Source organism: Brassica napus, chromosome A1 (genome assembly GCF_020379485.1).
Source record: "Brassica napus cultivar Da-Ae chromosome A1, Da-Ae, whole genome shotgun sequence".
Taxonomy (NCBI): domain Eukaryota; kingdom Viridiplantae; phylum Streptophyta; class Magnoliopsida; order Brassicales; family Brassicaceae; genus Brassica; species Brassica napus.
In genome coordinates this window covers 30,750,249-30,767,935 of record NC_063434.1, presented here as the reverse complement: position 1 = coordinate 30,767,935, position 17,687 = coordinate 30,750,249, and the positions used below count along the sequence as shown (strand labels likewise).

The 17,687-nt window shown below is 38.3% G+C and overlaps 5 protein-coding genes across 6 annotated transcripts; 3 read left to right on the top strand and 2 right to left on the bottom strand.

Annotated features, from left to right (window-relative positions):
• Positions 1-52: 52 nt before the first annotated feature.
• LOC106433427 lies at positions 53-916 on the top strand. Its single transcript, XM_013874250.3, has one exon. It carries the CDS (start codon positions 166-168, stop codon positions 715-717), a length of 552 nt encoding a protein of 183 aa, XP_013729704.2. The 5' UTR covers positions 53-165; the 3' UTR covers positions 718-916.
• Positions 917-1,048: 132 nt separating this feature from the next.
• Positions 1,049-2,982, top strand: LOC106433426. The gene is made up of 8 exons (XM_013874249.3): positions 1,049-1,280; positions 1,393-1,554; positions 1,635-1,709; positions 1,804-1,932; positions 2,019-2,258; positions 2,341-2,448; positions 2,535-2,586; positions 2,704-2,982. Exons 1-8 carry the CDS (start codon positions 1,167-1,169, stop codon positions 2,733-2,735), a joined length of 912 nt encoding a protein of 303 aa, XP_013729703.2. The 5' UTR covers positions 1,049-1,166; the 3' UTR covers positions 2,736-2,982.
• Positions 2,983-3,212: 230 nt separating this feature from the next.
• LOC111211384 (U-box domain-containing protein 4-like) lies at positions 3,213-4,593 on the bottom strand. Its single transcript, XM_022712430.2, has one exon. The coding sequence runs from the start codon at positions 4,479-4,481 to the stop codon at positions 3,396-3,398; it is 1,086 nt and encodes a 361-aa protein (XP_022568151.2). The 5' UTR covers positions 4,482-4,593; the 3' UTR covers positions 3,213-3,395.
• Positions 4,594-4,653: 60 nt separating this feature from the next.
• On the top strand, positions 4,654-5,883 carry LOC106433428 (V-type proton ATPase subunit G1-like). 2 transcript variants are annotated; one of them, XM_048776292.1, is made up of 4 exons: positions 4,654-4,817; positions 5,177-5,282; positions 5,371-5,471; positions 5,541-5,883. In XM_048776292.1, exons 2-4 carry the CDS (start codon positions 5,195-5,197, stop codon positions 5,682-5,684), a joined length of 333 nt encoding a protein of 110 aa, XP_048632249.1. In that variant the 5' UTR covers positions 4,654-4,817; positions 5,177-5,194; the 3' UTR covers positions 5,685-5,883. The 2 variants fall into 2 exon arrangements, with proteins under 2 accessions (XP_048632249.1, XP_048632248.1); XM_048776291.1 differs by lacking the exon at positions 4,654-4,817 and adding an exon at positions 4,825-4,888.
• A 2,851-nt stretch (positions 5,884-8,734) lies between these two features.
• LOC111212934 (paired amphipathic helix protein Sin3-like 1) lies at positions 8,735-15,688 on the bottom strand. The gene is given in 24 exon segments (XM_022714568.2): positions 8,735-9,179; positions 9,328-9,439; positions 9,537-9,703; positions 9,804-9,956; positions 10,042-10,180; positions 10,285-10,385; positions 10,475-10,966; positions 11,171-11,247; positions 11,324-12,007; positions 12,154-12,276; positions 12,279-12,407; positions 12,510-12,637; positions 12,737-12,891; positions 12,972-13,165; positions 13,263-13,298; positions 13,373-13,448; positions 13,538-13,674; positions 13,860-14,136; positions 14,229-14,396; positions 14,476-14,574; positions 14,666-14,849; positions 14,937-15,140; positions 15,235-15,304; positions 15,400-15,688. Coding segments are annotated over 23 exon segments (4,038 nt in total). The 5' UTR covers positions 15,303-15,304; positions 15,400-15,688; the 3' UTR covers positions 8,735-9,044.
• Between the last annotated feature and the right edge of the window lie 1,999 nt (positions 15,689-17,687).

The window sequence follows — 17,687 nt, the reverse complement described above, 5'->3', positions numbered from 1 at the left end:
GAAGGCAATCTCTTGCTATATGGAGAAACTTGAAAACTAGGGTTTTACAAGTTGGTGATGAGAAGAAGAGGAACAAAGATCTAAGTCTAAGAAGAGAGAGAGAGATAGAGAGAGAGAATCAGGATTTATCCTGAATTTTTTCCGTTTCGAGTCGGGTCACATCACATGGGATCTAAGAGGATGAGGCTACAAACGTCGCCCATGTCTGAAATGGACGCTACGGATGAAATGCACGAGGCGTTGTTCGCAAAGAGAGGCTGCTGTTTCCTTGTGCCCTGCCTTGCCTCATCCCAGCCGTCCTCTCGTGGCAGATCTGTGTGGTGGCGACGGATCAGGACAACAGGCGACAAGCTCGAGCCTGGGGAGCGGTGGTGGATTAGAGGGTGGAGGAAGACGAGGCAGTGGTCGGAGCTCGTAGCTGGCCCTAGATGGAAGACATTTATACGCAGATTCGGACGTAACCACTGCTGCGGCGGATGTGCTGGAAACAGTGATTGCGTAGCAATCAGTCCAAACCGGTCAGAACAGGGTAAATTCCGGTACGATCCGTTGAGCTACTCTTTAAATTTCGACGATGGAAAGCAAACGGGACACTTTGAAGACGAGTTTCCATACCAGTATTACTCGAAGAGATTCGCTGCGCCTTCGTTGCCGGTCTCCACTAAGTGTCCCATGGATTTCGATAGCGACAGAGAGGCACAGTCGCTTCATAAGTGAAAAATCACGGGGCTGCGTTGTGTGTGTGGAATAAAAGTTAGATTTGTTAGCGTTTCTTTTCTTAAAAGTTAAAAATATTGTTTCTGTAGTAGTTCATGTGCAATGCCTTTTTCCTCTAAACAAAAACAAAAAAGGACAACTCGTCAGTTGTAGAATAGTGATAGTTGCCATGGAATATGCACACGAACTGTTTGATGCATGTGTGTACTTGTATATCTATGTTAAACCGAATTCGGGTAATGGACGTGCTGATTATGAATATGGAAACGTACAAGGCCCATGAAATAGAGGAGACAAAGAAGACCCACTAAAAGGCCCATATTGGTAAACTACAGGAACGAAACGTCCAGAGGGCGGGGGTATGAATTAATTTCCCCTTGTTTGAGTAGAGAGGTTTTTAGGGTTCTATAAAGTGGAGGAATTTAGGGTGGGATTTTCTAGGATCAAAAATGGGTTCGGCGATGGGGGGGGATGAGAAGGACGCGTTTTACGTTGTTCGTAAGGGAGACATCGTTGGTGTGTATCGAAGCTTTAGCGAATGCCAGCAACAAGCTTCCTCTTCTGTAATCTCTCATTTCACTCTCACTCTCTTTTTTTATTTATTTTTTTCCCTTAAATCGACTCAAAAACATCACTTGATAATATGCTAGAATACTATGGATTGTGGTTGTTCAGGTATCAGATCCAGCGATGAGTGTGTACAAAGGATATGGTTGGCCACAAGGAGCACAAGACTTCATATCCTCTTTTGGCCTTAAGAACGCTCTCTTCTCTGTCAACGCTACTCATCTCAAAGATGATTCTGTCTTTGGCAAACTCATTCCTTGCCCTCTTCAGGTTCTTTATATATAATCTTCATCTTTGTTTACCACTTCATTAGTGCAGAGACATATCATATACTTTTGCTCTCGTTTCAGCAACCATCTTCTTCTTCTTCCCAAGGAGACTCTCTCGACAAACCTTCCCAGCCTAAGAGATTATTGCAACAAATGGTAACCACCAGACTCATGATTCATTTCATTTACCCATATAACAATGTGAGAGATAGATTGTAAAAGTGTCTTGTTACCTGTCATGATCTTTCAGGAAACTGATGAATCACCCTCCTCGAGTCATCCACAAAAGCATCTTAAGACTGAAAATAGCAGCGGCGGCATGGTTCCTCGCCTTGCTGTTCCTTCCAGTCAGTTGACTCGCCGTCCCATACTTCAAAATGTAATACCTTTCTCCCAACAAAAATGTTTTTTTTTTCTTTTGTTTTCAAAAATAGTAATCGGAATCTATTTACTTGAACCTCTCAGGATTCATGTAACATCGAGTTTGACGGGGCTTCCAAAGGAAACCCTGGGAAAGCTGGTGCTGGAGCTGTTCTCCGTGCTTCACATGACAACAGTGTGCTCTTCTATTTGCGCGAGGGTGTGGGGACTGCTACTAACAACGTTGCAGAGTATCGAGCTCTCCTTCTTGGTCTCAAGTCTGCTCTTCACAAAGGCTTTAAGAATGTGCGCGTCCAAGGAGACTCAATGCTTGTCTGTATGCAGGTCCATATATAGACTCTTGCTTCAATCCTTCTTTTATTTTATTTTTGGTTCCAAAAGTATCTATAACTGATTTGGGAGGCAGGTTCAAGATATATGGAAAACCAAACACCCGAAAATGGCTGAGCTTTGTAAACAGGCCAAGGAGCTTATGAAGCAGTTTAAATCATTCCACATCCAACACATTGACAGGGTAATAAAGCCACTTAGTTTGTTTGTGTAATTGGAATTTGGAAGTGAAGATGATAATTAATGGTTAGCCGTGTGCTATATGTATAGGAGTTCAATTCTGTTGCTGATGCACAAGCTAACCATGCCATCAACCTCCCAGGTGAGTTATCTTAAAAGAAATATAGATTCTAGCTTTTCTTTTTAAAATAAATGGATCTTAAGATGCTAACCAGAGGTCTTGTGTGTTTCTTTTCTTCTTAACTCGATGCGAAACCAGAGGGTCAAACGAAAGAGATTGCAGGCGGCTAGAAGAAGAGAAGAATCATCATGTTCAACTAATTAATTATATATTTCTGTTAGCTAATTTCTGGGATCGTGTCTTTGATATGCTAGTAGTATGTGTCAACATGATGATGGAACGTGTTCTTCTCTCTCTTCTGCTCTGTCCCCTGCCCCCAAGAACATGTCTATCTTTTGCTTATATTCGGTTCAGTACGTTGTCCTAGTGATAATGTTTTTTTCTCAACTTGAAAACATTATCAACGTTTCCTCGTTATACGGTCTTATTTGTTTATTAAAACCATTAGTCCACACATGCAAGGGCTAACTAATAATTGTCCAAACCATACTCAACAAGAACAAGGTTGTTGCATATGAAGATGGAACATGTTATGCTGATATCTCATTTGCTCTGTCCACAGCCTGTTGAAATTTCAGGTCAATTGTTCTCAAAGATGAAATAATTTAAATGCTTTTTTACATACATTCAAAAGCTCTGGATGTGAAGATGGTAAAAACGAAACCTGATATTTATCAACTGGATCACAAAAACAAACAATCTCAAGAAGATAAATTACAGAGGGAAACAAACATTTAATTTACAGTTATTTATCTATTTCCCTTTTGCGGTTGTTTGTACAAAGTAAAAAAAAAAAAAAAAAGGCTCACAGCTGCGACGATCATCCACCGTTAGTAGGAATGGGATCTAGGTTGTCTCAAAAGCTCAATCAAAGCCTCGGCCTTGTGCTTGGCTCGACTAGTTCCTCCCGCCTGAGAGAGCGCCACAAGCGGAGGAATCGCTCCTTCCCGAGCCACCATGGTTCGATACACGACACTCTCCTCGCAAATCTGAAGCAGTATCGAGACAGCCATCTCTTTCTGCCTCTGCGTCCCGTCCTCCACGATCTCCACCAGCACCGGCACTCCCCCCTCCTCCACAACCGCCGCCTTCGATTCCGGCACCGACATCAGCAGGCTCATCACGAACGCCGATTTGTCCACCATGTTGGATCCGAAATCCGCCATCAGCTCCACGAGAGGCTTCATGATTCCAGACTCCACGGCTCTGATCTTGTTCTCCTTAGCCGAGCAGAGGGAGTAGAGAGCCGTCGACGCGTCCTTCTTCGCCCTGAACCCTCCCGTCTCCAGGAGGTTAACCAGAAGAGGAATCGCTCCCGATCTCCCGATCGCGATTTTGTTATCCTCGAGCTGGGAGAGGCGGAGGAGGGCGCACGCGGAGTTCTCCTTAGCCGTGGGAGTTCCCATCTTTAACGCCCTTACGAGGGGCTTGACGGCGCCGGAGGAAGCGATGAGGTCCTTGTTCTCGTCGCAGAGGGAGAGGTTGAGGATGGCGGTGACGCCGTACTCCTGGAGCAGAGGGTCGGAAGAGGAGATGAGGGAGACGAGCGGCTTGATGGCGCCGGCCTCGGCGATTTTGATGCGGTTCTCGGGTTTGTGCTTGGAGAGGAGCCTGATCTCCATCGCCGCTTGCTTCTGGTTCTCGATCGAGGAGGAGAGGAGGGCGACCAGATGGGGGATGAGGTCGTCGGAGTTGTCGGTGGCGGAGGAGAGGAGGAGGCGTCGGCTCAGGGAAGAAGGGGTGGGGAATTCGCCGGATCTGTCGCTGTTGCAGTCGCTGAAAGCGGAGGAGGAGTGGTCGTTGAGGCTCAAGTTGCTGAAAGTGTGGCCGAGGTAGCTGAAACCGGCGCTAGTATCCGTCTCCATCGATGCAGAGAGAGAGAGAGATGAAAGACTGTTGTGTGATATCGTATTCATAAACGTGGATGGTTTACCAGAGACGGAGAGAATATTTGTTTGTTTGGATGTGTAATAAGAGAGGAGAAACAAACAATTATTAAATTAAATATAATATAATAATCGTTTTGGGTTTTATTATAAGAAAATGGGTATATAATGCTCATTCAATTGTGTCTTAATGTAAGTGTGGCCCATTTAAACGTGGGGGCTTTTAGTTCAATTAACGTTAGCCCACTAGCTGCCTGTCGGTAGATTTATTAAACGTGTGTGATCAGATATCCTTTCTCCGATTCCGATTTGCTTGATTGATTGTGTATTGTGTACATCTCGCTCCTCCTAGCCAAAGCGCAAAAGGTATGCTTCTCTCTCTCTCTCTCTACATCTCGTCTACAATGAGATCGGTGTTTTCAGTCGGAAGTCGAAATGTATTTTTTGTTTACTTGTGAACAACATTCATAGAGTGGTAGGAAAATCGACAAGTAATCCCATCGGTTGTATTTGACTTCTACATGGATTCGTTGATCATCCGTCCACAGGATTAGATTTTAGATCTAATTTGCTTCTGATCGTTTGTTTTTGTACTTGGAATGGTGCTAGATTTTAACATAGAGAGACAATGACTGTCCTTAAGACTTTAGTTGCTTGTGTATGTGTTGTTGGTTGATCCACACACCTCGATTTTATCTAATGATCACTTCTTTTTTGTTTGGTAGGATAAAAAAAAGAAGGAGATGGAATCGAGCAGAGGAGGATGTGGAATCCAGCAGTTGCTTGCTGCTGAACAAGAAGCTCAACACATTGTCAATGCTGCCAGGACCGGTTATTTCTCTAAACTTCTTCTTTCTTTTGGTTCTGGAGCTTTTTTAATATAGGAACTGATTCACTATCTGTGTTTCTTGTGTTGCAGCAAAGATGGCTAGGCTGAAGCAAGCCAAGGAAGAAGCTGAGAAAGAGATTGCCGAGTACAAGGCTAAAACTGAGCAAGACTTCCAGAGGAAACTTGAGGAGGTAACACATCAGAGACAATCTAGTGTCCCCTTTTCTTCTTCTTCTTTCTAAATAATTTTCTCCTCATAGACAAGTGGAGACTCGGGTGCGAATGTGAAGAGGCTGGAGCAAGAGACTGATGCCAAAATCGAGCAGCTCAAGAACGAAGCTTCCAGGATTTCCAATGATGTTGTGGATATGCTCCTCAAACATGTCACCACTGTCAAGAACTGAGACTTGATTTATCACCAAGTCGCTTTTGAACTGAGATGGATTTCAGTCAGACACTCAAATCTCATATTAAATTTGTTGCTACGAGTTATTTATTATCTGCTCTCTTTTTCGTTCTTGTAATATCTCTTTGTTGTTGTATTCATAATAATGTCTTTGGGGGTTGTAAGAAAATTGAGAACAAAAGACCTCGTTTATTTTATTTTGAATTGTGTTAGTAAAAAAAAAAACAAATCTCCATTTTTGGGCTTTAGTGTCTTGTCTTACAAAAGAGGGGAATCAACAAAATATAAAATTAGTAAAATACTGTTAAATAACTAATGACTTGATGATACTGGAAGAATGAAACATAATAACATAAACATAATATCCTTGAGAGTATCACGTAAACGATACACAAAATGATTGTGAATACGCTACGGGGTCGAACAAATATATACACTTTCCAAATCTTTTAGTCAAACTTTCTTCACACGTCTCAAAAAGTCTTAATATATAAGAAAAGCAAGTGAGTAGGTGATATACAAACTCATTTCTGTTAAGTCACAGAAGCAAAGATCTCATTAGCGCTACCGCTACGCAATCCAACCCCAAAAAATGAATATGAAACAAAAAAAAGTGATATTCTTATTGGTGGCCCTAATCTCGGCACCAATGGTCCGTGAAACAGAAGCGGATGCGGAATATTGTCCGCCAAAGGCGTTAGATAATGAGGATGGATGTTACTATGCGTTGAGAATAGCGACAGATGGAGATATAAGATGGCTATCAAAAGAATGTTGCACTGCTGTTAGAACACTTCCTGATGGTTGCTACTTGCTTGCTTTCCCTGGCAAAGCTTACCCTCTTGATTTCTTCACTACCATCTGTGATAAGAAGTTCCCTATTGAAAAATAAATGTATTTGATTATTTTGTTTATCTAATCATTTCAACAATATAATAAAAATGGTTTACTTTTCATTATTTTCTTACGTCATTCAAATTATATATACGCATACCTTTCACTTGAATGTTTCATGGTTTTCGTTTTGTTTGATGTAAATATTCATTTTGGATTTTAAAATTTTGACCCACAAATAACCATTCTCTTGTAAATTAAACTATGAAAAGATCAAGTGACTGATTATAAGCCTTTATACCTAAATTATGTTTCATTAATTTGTAGTCTATGAAACGGTTGAATCATGAAAAAACAAAAATCTCGGAAAATAGTATTGGGTTCTATATCCATGATCAAAATCCTTAGATGTATGTAAATATTTTGTTTCCCTGAAGCAAAGTCACATTCATCGGTTGAATTAATTTCGTTTAAAGCATGAATAATTGATATTCCTATAATGGAAGATAATTTTTAAAATGTACTTTCCTTGGAAGCATCAAACATTGATTGCTAGTTACTTCAATAATAAACTTTCCAAATCTACAGAGTCCAAACTTTCTTCAACTAGTTTCTATATATAAGAAAACTTCCTAACATAACATCTAATTCTAAGGGAAATTTTAGATATCACATCTTTTTTTTTGTCTAATTGTTAAGATTCGTACCAGTTTACATTGTTGTTGCTAAAGCAACTTATTACATATATAAAGTTTTATACATTCCTTCTTATTATGAACTTATCAATACGTTCTAGGTTTTATAATTTACAGAAAAAGTAAAGTACGTCCAAATGATTAATAGTTATGACTATCAACGCCAACATGAATCCAACACTTTTTTTTTTTGATAACTGAGTGTTTTCGCTCCACTGTGGTGGTCCAGAGTAGAGACCGAACCCTTTAGCGGCGCGGATGCACACCTAAGGGTGGATTATGGCCAGGCAACGGTCTTCGGTCTCGGGCGCTAGAGTAAGTCCGCATGTAAATTTTCTGGTGGCCAGTGCGAGTCGACCCCGAGGCCGTATTTAACATGAATCCAACACTTAAAGCAGTGTCGTCTTAAACAATTTAATAACCTTGGGCAAAACATAAAACATGGACCCTTTTACATACATTTTCATCTAACATTTCTCATTGCATTTTTGAAAAATTAAACCACAAGAACCTTTTGGTATTAAAAGAACTTTTTTTTTAGAAAATAGGTTTATATGAAAATTAGGCTTTGTAAATTAGAAAATTCAGAATGGTAAATCATACATAATTTGTTTTTTTTGTCTTTGTATTATGTTTAACTTATTATGGACCTTTTTATTATAATTTCACCAACTATTTAATAAACTAATATAGTGAAATAGATTTTTATAACTTATAAAATAATATTAAAAAAAATTTGTGGATCCATAGACCCCTGACAAATGCCCATGTTGCCATGGATAAGAACCGGCCTGACTTGAAGGTTCGTTTTGCTATATTCCCATAACCATGCATACATACGTTTAATTCATTTCTCTTTATATATGTTTGCTCATTCGTTCGATAGCATAAAAGAGCACCCCAAGTATATAATATAACTATGAAATAGTACAAGGTTCTTTAACGTGTTGATATGGAAAAGTATATGAAAATTCGTTACTCTAACATTGATATGATGAGATATAATTAATTATTGATGTGTCCGACCATCAGAAAGCTCAACCGAATGAGACATTTATATCCGAAGAAAACGGCCTTAGGTTTAGGTGTCGGGATGAGTGAGATTAGCAGATATCAGATGAACAGCTTAGTCAAGAGATTGTTTCAAAGCAGTGAAAACACTTCCTCATTGCCTCTTGATGATTGTTTATCCTGATTGCGTCTTCGTAAGCATTTGCATTAGAGAATTCCCTTTATTTTCTTTATATTTTATTGCGTATCCTATTTGATTATCTCTCTTTTTCATGCATGGGGGTCCTCGATTTGATTGAAATCTCTATGTTCATCTTTGTTTCTTTTGTCATTTTTTTTTCATATTCAAGATGAATCAAGATAATTAGATCTTTCAAAATACAACTTCGATTCAATCGACATCCACGATCAATCCTTGATATACCTTAATATACTTTTCAATGCCTAATTCAAATTTGAATTCAGCTAATCTAAAAATAAATCTGTCAAAAGTAGTTTTAATCCGAGATTGAATTTGTAATTGTCTAATTATGTAAGTTGTTCATTCACATCTTCAATTGTGTTGCCATATTTACAACAACAACAATCTCCGCAAAAAGTATACACACTACAGACTTGCCACTTGAAACCTAAAACCCAAATACAAGATTACACATTTGTAACATCTTATTGTTTCCTTCTTTACTTTGTGAATGTCATCTTATAATCAGGAAACTAAGATATTTGGACGACTAGATTTGGGAATTAACTTTCTCGGTATTACCTTCGATCCTGTGTGCTGTTGGAGTAAGAGTACACAAGAGGGAGCTTCGTTATTGTCATCTTGAAGCTGAGAGAAACCTATGGAACCTTTCTACTCTATCTTTGCTACGCTGCTGCGATATGTGTTCGATCTTCTTTTTCTTCTTCTTCTTCCTGTGGAAGAAATCCTCTGTGTCCAACACGTACGAAACCTACAAGAGATGCATATATACTAAATTGGTTGCTCAACAGAATACTGAGGTAGAGATAGCTTTTGCATATAGAAAGATTAAACCGGTTGCAATCAGTATATAAGAAGTGGATTGGGTCGAGAATGTTTGAGACTGAAAATCGAGTTACCTTGTAAGAAGAGCAAGACATCTTGCACTCCAAGCCATTTACTACTTCAACACCTTCCATGGCTTTACAGAGTGCTGCAAGATCATCCAAGCCCGAGTATGGACGCCGGTTCCTGCCAAGAAAATTGTCCAAAAGAGATTTCGATTAGAAGATGAAAGGAAAAAACCACCTATACATAAAGATATAGAACAATGAAGATAAAAAGATACCTTCGCAACACAATGTTATGTCCCTCCTCTTTTTTCTCTCGCGAGGTGGAAAGAAATTCAGTTTGCAAGTAACTTGCAAACATGGGATCCATAGAAACTGCATATGGTTCTGGTTTTTCGACTATGTTGTCCATAAGTTGGATCGATAAACGAGATGGCGAGGATGACTGCATATGAATTATATATATATTAAAAAGGGGAATTTAAGTTCCAATTGACACCACATTGATGTATGAAGACCGGGGGAGAGAGATAAGAGAGTCATACACATTCCAACCGGTAAACATTTTCGTCGTGAACGAGGACCCTCGCATTTTCATAATACACAGAATCAATAACCCTTCCAGGTTTCCGGGATTTCTCATACTCGTACAACTGAATTAGCTTGTTGTCCATCTCATCAGCTACAACAGCTTGAAGCTACACATGGATAACAATCACAACAATCATAAGCAAAGTAAAATTAAAAAAAATCTTACTCTTAAACCACTAGTGCCAGTCAAACCTGTTTAACCAATTTGTATATCACTTTGTTCAGCGTGAATAACACATATGATTGATTTCCGAAAATAGCTCTGCACTCATCCTCAAACTTGGTATTTTCAACTGATCCATCAAGCAAACCATACAATCCCTTCATAAACCTGTAGTACAACATACACATCAGATCCTCTTTTTTATTTTAACAGGAAAACACTGTATTGGATAATCTTATAATAGGCTGGTATGTTTGTACAAAGGAAGGTACCTCGCATAAGGATCTAGCGAATCGGTATCCTTTGAGTTTTTCGATTTCAGTTCATCGCCTGAGCAATTCCTTTTCGCAGACAAAATCCTCTCATAAAGAATCTGAAAACGCACTTTCACTATTTTTGTTAGAGAGAAGAATATTTAGTCAATAATTTGGTGCAAGCAACCATATCAAACGATGCACTCACTTGATGAAGCCTAAAGAGGACATAAAAGTCGTCATTCCCATAGAAAACTCGGATATCTTTAGTCCTCCAGTCGCGTAAAACCGCTGCTACATGCTTTGAAAGAGGTCTGGCAGACAACAGAACACGTTCGGACTGGCGAAGCAGCTCAGTGTCTCCTGCTAAGCTCTGCGAGTCCACTTCCTCATGCTCACCAGATTCCTCCTCTCTATTTTCATCATGTGAACATTCTTCACCACCCTCTGAAGCATTTTCACTATTCTCATCCTCATTCTCTACTTCAGCATCTGCTAAATTTTCTGGTTTAGAAGTGGACTTCACCCCAAGATCTTCATGAAGACCAACGTTGTCGTCGAAATCACCATTAGGTGAGAGTTCTCCTTCCTCCTTCTCAATTGTGAGCGGACATTCGGGTTCATCAGAATTCATATTATCCGTAGAAGAATCTGATCTTATTCCACTTGCCAAAGCTATTGATTTGCCACCATCACCAGCCTAATAAAACGATAAGAACAGTTTAGGATGATCAGATGGATCCACAAAGCACAATACATAAAAATAAAACAATTTAGTTTTTTTCCACCATCAGGTCCCATAGGAAGTCTTGTAATACTCAATGGGTACATCCCTAAGCCATGGAAACGTCTGGGCAATAGTAACTATATATTCAAAGTTGCAACGAGCAATTGAGTGTAGTACCTGGGTCGAAGGAGAAGTTTTAATGTGATGAATATCACTCAAAGTGCTGCTTGGTTTGGCTTGAATCTCATGTGAGCCTTGATTGTAAAAGTAATAAAAGTCAATAGAGATAGATAAACAGCAGAAAAAAAAAAGTTGAAATCTGACACGTACCTGCCAGATCTTCCTTTTCTAGTACACCATGATTGTTTTCTCCACTTGGGGTTGATAAATTCGAGGTGGATGCTCTTTCGTTGATATCCATTGGGATCGGCATTACAGATCTTTGATCAGCTCTATTTCCAGTCTCATGTTCTTTTTGGAGTTTTACAGCAGAAGAGGTAACACCATCTCCGTTGGCTGTATCAGCATCTTGAAGATCTTCTTTCCCTGTCGAATCCTTATTTAACAAACCAATCTCACCAAGATTGGATGCCCCAGACGAAGCATTCTGATCTCCGTTGGCAACAGATATTAGTTTCCTGGAAGCTAGCGTTGCTGTGTCTGCTCCACAACTCCCATTAGCCTCCTCATTAGTCGAAGTGCTGTGATTCACATCAAGAGTCTTGGGAACATCTTCAACAGGATCTGTGCCCTTGGCCCTGGGAGGAACGCCCAGCACTGGCTCAAGGAAATTTTCCCAAAGCCTCAGAACTTTGCTGAGCTGTTCTTTTGTAGAGCATAACTCCTCGCATGAAAAATGGACTAGTTTGTACAGGTCTTCATGCATATCTCGGCTGAAATACTCGTAGTCAAGATTAGGATTTATGGGTTGCCTGTAACCAGCAGAAATAGACAGCAGAATATCATCCTCATTCTGACTCTTCTCTTTAAGCTCCTTAATTTCAGCCACCAATGCTGGTTCACAAAACAAGAATAAGAAACGGAAAACAATGAGAAGAAAAAGTGAAAGCAAGAATGGAGCACTGCCAGCTGATTGTAAACAATTAAACGTGACAAAATAAGTTTGCTTACAACTTGACAATATCCACAAGTCTACTTACATTTTGCACTCGAGTTCTTTGAATCTTGTTGCTTGAAGTAGAAACTGCGATGATCAAGTGATTTGTAATGGTTTTCCGCATATACCTTTGCCCAGATCTTATCAAAATCATCACGGCATTTTTCCATTCATCTTGTTTCTGCTTCAAACGAGTTAAGATTACAGGAAGTGCAGTGGCTGGATTCTTATGTAATATGTCTATCACGTCAAGACCATGCTCGCCATAAAGTCGCTCAATACACCTTAAGTTCAGGGCTGCAAAAATGTCAATAAGAAAAGCAATGGTAAGATCCAAATATATGGGGAAGAGAGAAAATATATAACAAGGAGCTACAGGTTCCAGAAAAGCATACAGACCCGTGAAGTGATCTTCGATCCTGAAGGAGCCAGAGAAAGCTATTTTCTTCTCTGTGATGATGTTCAACAAATTTTCAGCAGTTCTGGCCGCAGAGCTCACAGATTCCAAAAGCATGTCCAACTCAAATCTGTTATAAGCAGTAATTAACTTAAATAGACCAATTACTTCAAACTACAAAATATATATTGTCAGAGATATATATATATATATATATATATATATATACCTATCATCTTCGCATCTGAACAAGATCTCTTCATATGGGTTTCTGCGCATGTGCTTAAAAGAATAATCTTCACTTCCTGAAGTGACAGACACCCAGCGATCATTTAAAACCTCAGCTCCTAGCTCCGACCTCTGACTGGCAGTTCGTACCGGATACTGCAAATCAGATTATAACATGTAAGAAATCATCCAATGAACATGCTCACAATGAAACTTGAAGTAGAAAATCTAATTACATCCGAAGGCAGTAGTCGGTAGCTAGGAGTGCAACACTCGCAATTAGATAGATCAAGCTCTTGAATAGATTTTCCCACGTACTCCTCCTTATATTGCTCTGTTTCATTAACAACCTCGAGGTCAGGCTTGTGTTCTCTTTCCTTTTCTTCCACCTCCATTGACCTGGATGCCTGTTCTTCGCTACTAAATGATTCTGCATCATGTGTACCAGCAATGTCAGTGATGATCTTACAGAGTAGGAAGGCAAGATGCGATATTATTCATAGCCGAAGAGTAAAATAGCAGCATACTTTTGCTCATAGCACCAGCAAGGTGTTGAAATCCATCTGCAATAAAGGATGACAGTCAGAAAGAAGACTACAGATAATTACTAAAAAGTCAAAGTGGGTATTTTGAATACCAATACTTTCACAACGCTCAAAGAACTGACTGAACTCATCCATGAGATCAGGGTATTTCCCAAGAAGATCAGAAACCTGAAACGCAATGAATGGGAATTTATACAAGTTGGTGAAAGTTACCCAAGGTCAACCCCTAATCACAATACCAAAGAAATTCGCAATACCATATTCTGCAGTTCCTTCGTTTGGATTATTCCATTGCTAAATAAATTGAGGCACTTCAAGAATGTTTGATAATCATCCTGGCTGCATAATCTCTCCTTAACTTTCTCACAGAAAACAAATGCTTGGTTGTACATACCTAGCACAAAGGATGTAAACATCTTAGAAATCAAAAACAGATTGTTTGCACCATATAAAAAACACCAGGCGGCAAAAACTGGAAAATACGTTCTCCCTTGAAGAGAAAGAGTTAAGATGTCGACGGACCCTAGAATATAGAATAAGAACCGAGTAAATAAACATGTCTGACAATAGTTAGCTTACTTTTCAAATTGTCTTTCTCAGAATGCGAAGCAGAACCAGAGTATGCTTCAGGACATTCCGCTCTTCTCGAAGACTTTCTTATCTCTGGGAAATGGTGCAAATTATCTTGATCTGCTTCTCTGTCGTCCAGAACACGGCCTCTCCTTTCTCTGTTCTCCTTATCAGCACGCTTCCGCTGCTCTCTTTGCATCTTGACCATCGTTTTATCATCACAAAGGTCATTATGATCAGCACTATAATCACTGCGGGAAGCAACAGCCCTTTCTCGTCGGTGTTCCTGGTGATAAAAAGATGTACAAGGCATAAAATTGAGATACCTGCCCAAAAAAAATAAACAGAACAAATAAAAATATGAAACCACTGGCATACCTTCTCCACTTGCATTTGACGAATTAGGGGAGGGCCTGATCTTGGGTCATTGTAGCGTTGGGCCTGACTCCGGCTATGCTGCGCTGCTGAATGAGATGGCAAAGACGCTGGCAAAAACCTAGTAAACTCTTCAAGCAAATCCGAGTGACCCTCAAAAAGGATAGATACCTAAAGCGCACACATCGAGTGTCAGAAAATGTGTGATAAAACTTTGAAGTGGCATAACAGGTGGGATGAAGAATATTACCTCATTGTAAACCTCACTAATTCCCTTCTTCTCCTTTCGGTACAAATTCAAGATACCCAAGAAAGATTTATAGACGTGTTCATCGTGCTTGAATCGCGTCTGCAGTGACAATAAAGAAAGTAGTACATTGAGAAACTAGGTGTAATGATACTTCAGAAGAGAAGGGTAAAAGCAAACTTTCCGAGAATACCTTAATTTTATTCACAAAATTAATAGCTTCTTCAAAATCTACAGTCTTCTTAGGCGGGGATTCGTCTTCCTCAATAAGCGTAATTTCAAATCCCTTAGGCAAGAAGGTATTAAAACCGTATATCAAATGGTTATGACCCTTGAACAACTCCTTAACTCGGGCAATCACACCGCGTGTGTCGATCCTGCAAATCCAAGAGTGGGAAATAATTTGAGACCGACTGCTAAATTTACAACCTCAAAGCTCAAAATATAAACCTGAAAGACGTCACCTTAGAGCTTTAAAATCTTTCATAACCTCAAGAAACCTGTCATATGTCTCCCGTTGATCATGAAACATGTCCTTAACATCCTGGAGGTACGACAAGGCATCCTTAACATTCTGAGAGGTAACGTCTCCACTAGCGATTCTCCCTCCCTCTCCTCTTCCTTCTTCTTCAGTGTCACCACTGCCAGGGACCGGAGATTGTCCATATCTACACCAATTAATTACTCAAATCATTCCTATCAACAAACTTCACCTCTCCATGCAAACAAAACAAGGAAAATAAAATGTAAAGAGAAACTCACAATTCGCCTCGAGAAGAGCCCAAAGTGCGTCGAAATTGAGACCCGGAGCCGTCTCGTATCCGCTTCATGGCTGCAAATTATCAAATTCAAATTTAAAAACAGAAAAAAAAAATCATATAATTATCGAAATCTGAAGTTGAGGGAGTCAAAATCATTCCCCGAGACCTGGTTTATGGGACTTTGGATAATAAACGAAATCAGGTTCTCAGATCTCCGAGACGAGGATAGATTCGGGAAGAAGCACTCTGATCATCGGCAAACAGAGGAAATTAACCGAGACTGGAGATGAATTGCGATGAAATGAGACGAGAGCTGCAACGCACGCTCGAAGGAGTCAGTGAATTGCCAAGGAATCGCTGCAAAGACGCGCGGAGAATTATCGAATATGGAGGCGGAGAAGGTACGTTTCACTCTCTCTGCGTTTTGCGGCTACTGGTGGGGTGGACTACTACTATTCTTCTGTTTTTATTTCCGCCGGGAACTCAAATATTTATTGGGCCTACATCAAAACTTTAAGCCCACTGAATAATATCCCATATATATTGGGCCTTTTTTAATCATTACGCCCTCTAGACCAAACGAGTTTGGTTTAGTTCCAAACTAAACACACTAGCCCCTTTTTCTAAGTAACGAGTTAATTAATTAAGGTTTAGTCATATATTTCTTAAGGCATGGAATATCGAAGCATTAGAATAAAAATCATAAAATTGTGATGAAATTTATGTAACAAAGAAAAAATGTTTGCATATTTATGTCAAACATCAATTTATAGATATAGGAAAACAAAAATTATGTATGAGCTGAAGAACCGATACATTGTCGAAAAAACAATGATAACCCACAACCAGGCTTGCTTCGTGTAGGAGATGAAATGTTTGGTTCTCGACGTCTTTCAGAAAAATAAGAAGAAGGTGATGAATAAGAAGAAGATGAAGAACTTGATTTTTGTATTTGAATGTTATCTTCAGGATCATTACTATTTTTAGTGGAATGTTCTTGATTTTGAAGAGTTTCTCCACCTTTTTGATTTAAAACGAATTGATCACCCCATATTCGACCTGAAGATCCTTGGCGTCGGAATGAAACTGCTGATCTTTGTAAAGTTGTCATGTTTAGTATAAAACTCTTGCGAATATAACTAGTTGATCTCAAATTTGTTTTGATTTATTGAAGCTGCTTTTTGTGTATATATGAAGCTATTGAAAGTGCTTGAACTTTTTGAGAGTTTAAATGTTTTCTCCTTATCTTGTTTGAGATAAGATTTTTAAACTTAGCTTAGTTCAAAAATAGATTTGATCCAGTTTTTATTTAGTGCAGACATGCTAAATTAAGATGTGTTTATACATAAAATGAGTTTTTTTCATATTTAGTGTGAGTTTTAGCTGACCATTTTTTGAAATTTATTCTTTAAAATCATAAATCTAATTTATTTTACTAAAAAAAGGTATAAATCTAATCCAAAAAGAGATATTATCTGATATGTCTTCCATTAAAACCGGATCCAATGCCTCTTTAAATAGATGTCAAAATTTTGTGAATTCTTATTTATTTATTTATTTTGTTTATAAAGGTTTTATTTTAGTTTTTAACTAAAGATAAATTCACATTTGAGATAAACATCTTAAGCAAAATTAGTGAGTAATCAACGGGGTTGAATAATGAATATGTATCCAATTTCTCGTATCTATACTATTAAAGCAGGAACCTATTATCCTTTTTACCTTAGCCTGCCATTTTCTTTACTAACATTGCATGTTTCATTAAGGTCAATCAAGTAATATTAATAACACATTTATTTATATTGGGTCATTTTTTTTCGGATCCAGCTCACATCAGATCTCTCTTGGGCCATTTAGGCCGATTAAGAAATCAGATCTAATTCTCACTTTTTTTTTTCTTTTGGGTCATTGAGTCCAACTTCAAATAATTTTTTTTTCAACTACTTTTAATTATTATTTTTCTTTTCTTAATATAATTTAAGCATTCATAAAAAAAAATTAATTTTTTTCATTGAAAAGTATAATCTTATTAAAAGTATATAATTTTTTTAATTAAAATATTAACCGCATAATAAAATTAATTTATCAGAGTTATACCAACTTAATTCATTAAAAAATAAAATTTAATTTTTAAACATAAATAGTCATTTAAAATGAAATACGATAAATAAAGATAAAAAGTTTAAGTCTTTTATAAAATAAAACACAAATATATGAAAATATGACATTTACTAAATATTTATCAATTAAAAATAATAATAATAATAATAATAATAAACCGTGCTTTGAAAGCGCATGTCAAAATCTAATAAGATATCTTATAACAATAGCGGGAACAATTGGATATTGTGGTACATAATATTCTTGGCTAAAAGCTCAAGTTTGGACGAAACGAATATAAATTTTCCATATTACAGATTTATAAATAAAAATCTAAACTTCTTAGATATCAAA

Coding starts and splice junctions, on each gene's coding strand:
- LOC106433427 (XM_013874250.3), top strand. CDS start 166: ATGGGATCTAAGAGGATGAGGCTACAAACGTCGCCCATGTCTGAAATG.
- LOC106433426 (XM_013874249.3), top strand. CDS start 1,167: ATGGGTTCGGCGATGGGGGGGGATGAGAAGGACGCGTTTTACGTTGTT. Junction 1,281..1,392: donor AGCAACAAGCTTCCTCTTCT/GTAATCTCTCAT, acceptor GTGGTTGTTCAG/GTATCAGATCCAGCGATGAG. Junction 2,449..2,534: donor ACATCCAACACATTGACAGG/GTAATAAAGCCA, acceptor CTATATGTATAG/GAGTTCAATTCTGTTGCTGA.
- LOC111211384 (XM_022712430.2), bottom strand. CDS start 4,481: ATGAATACGATATCACACAACAGTCTTTCATCTCTCTCTCTCTCTGCA.
- LOC106433428 (XM_048776291.1), top strand. CDS start 4,856: ATGAGATCGGTGTTTTCAGTCGGAAGTCGAAAT. Junction 4,889..5,176: donor TTTCAGTCGGAAGTCGAAAT/GTATTTTTTGTT, acceptor TTTGTTTGGTAG/GATAAAAAAAAGAAGGAGAT. Junction 5,283..5,370: donor TGTCAATGCTGCCAGGACCG/GTTATTTCTCTA, acceptor CTTGTGTTGCAG/CAAAGATGGCTAGGCTGAAG.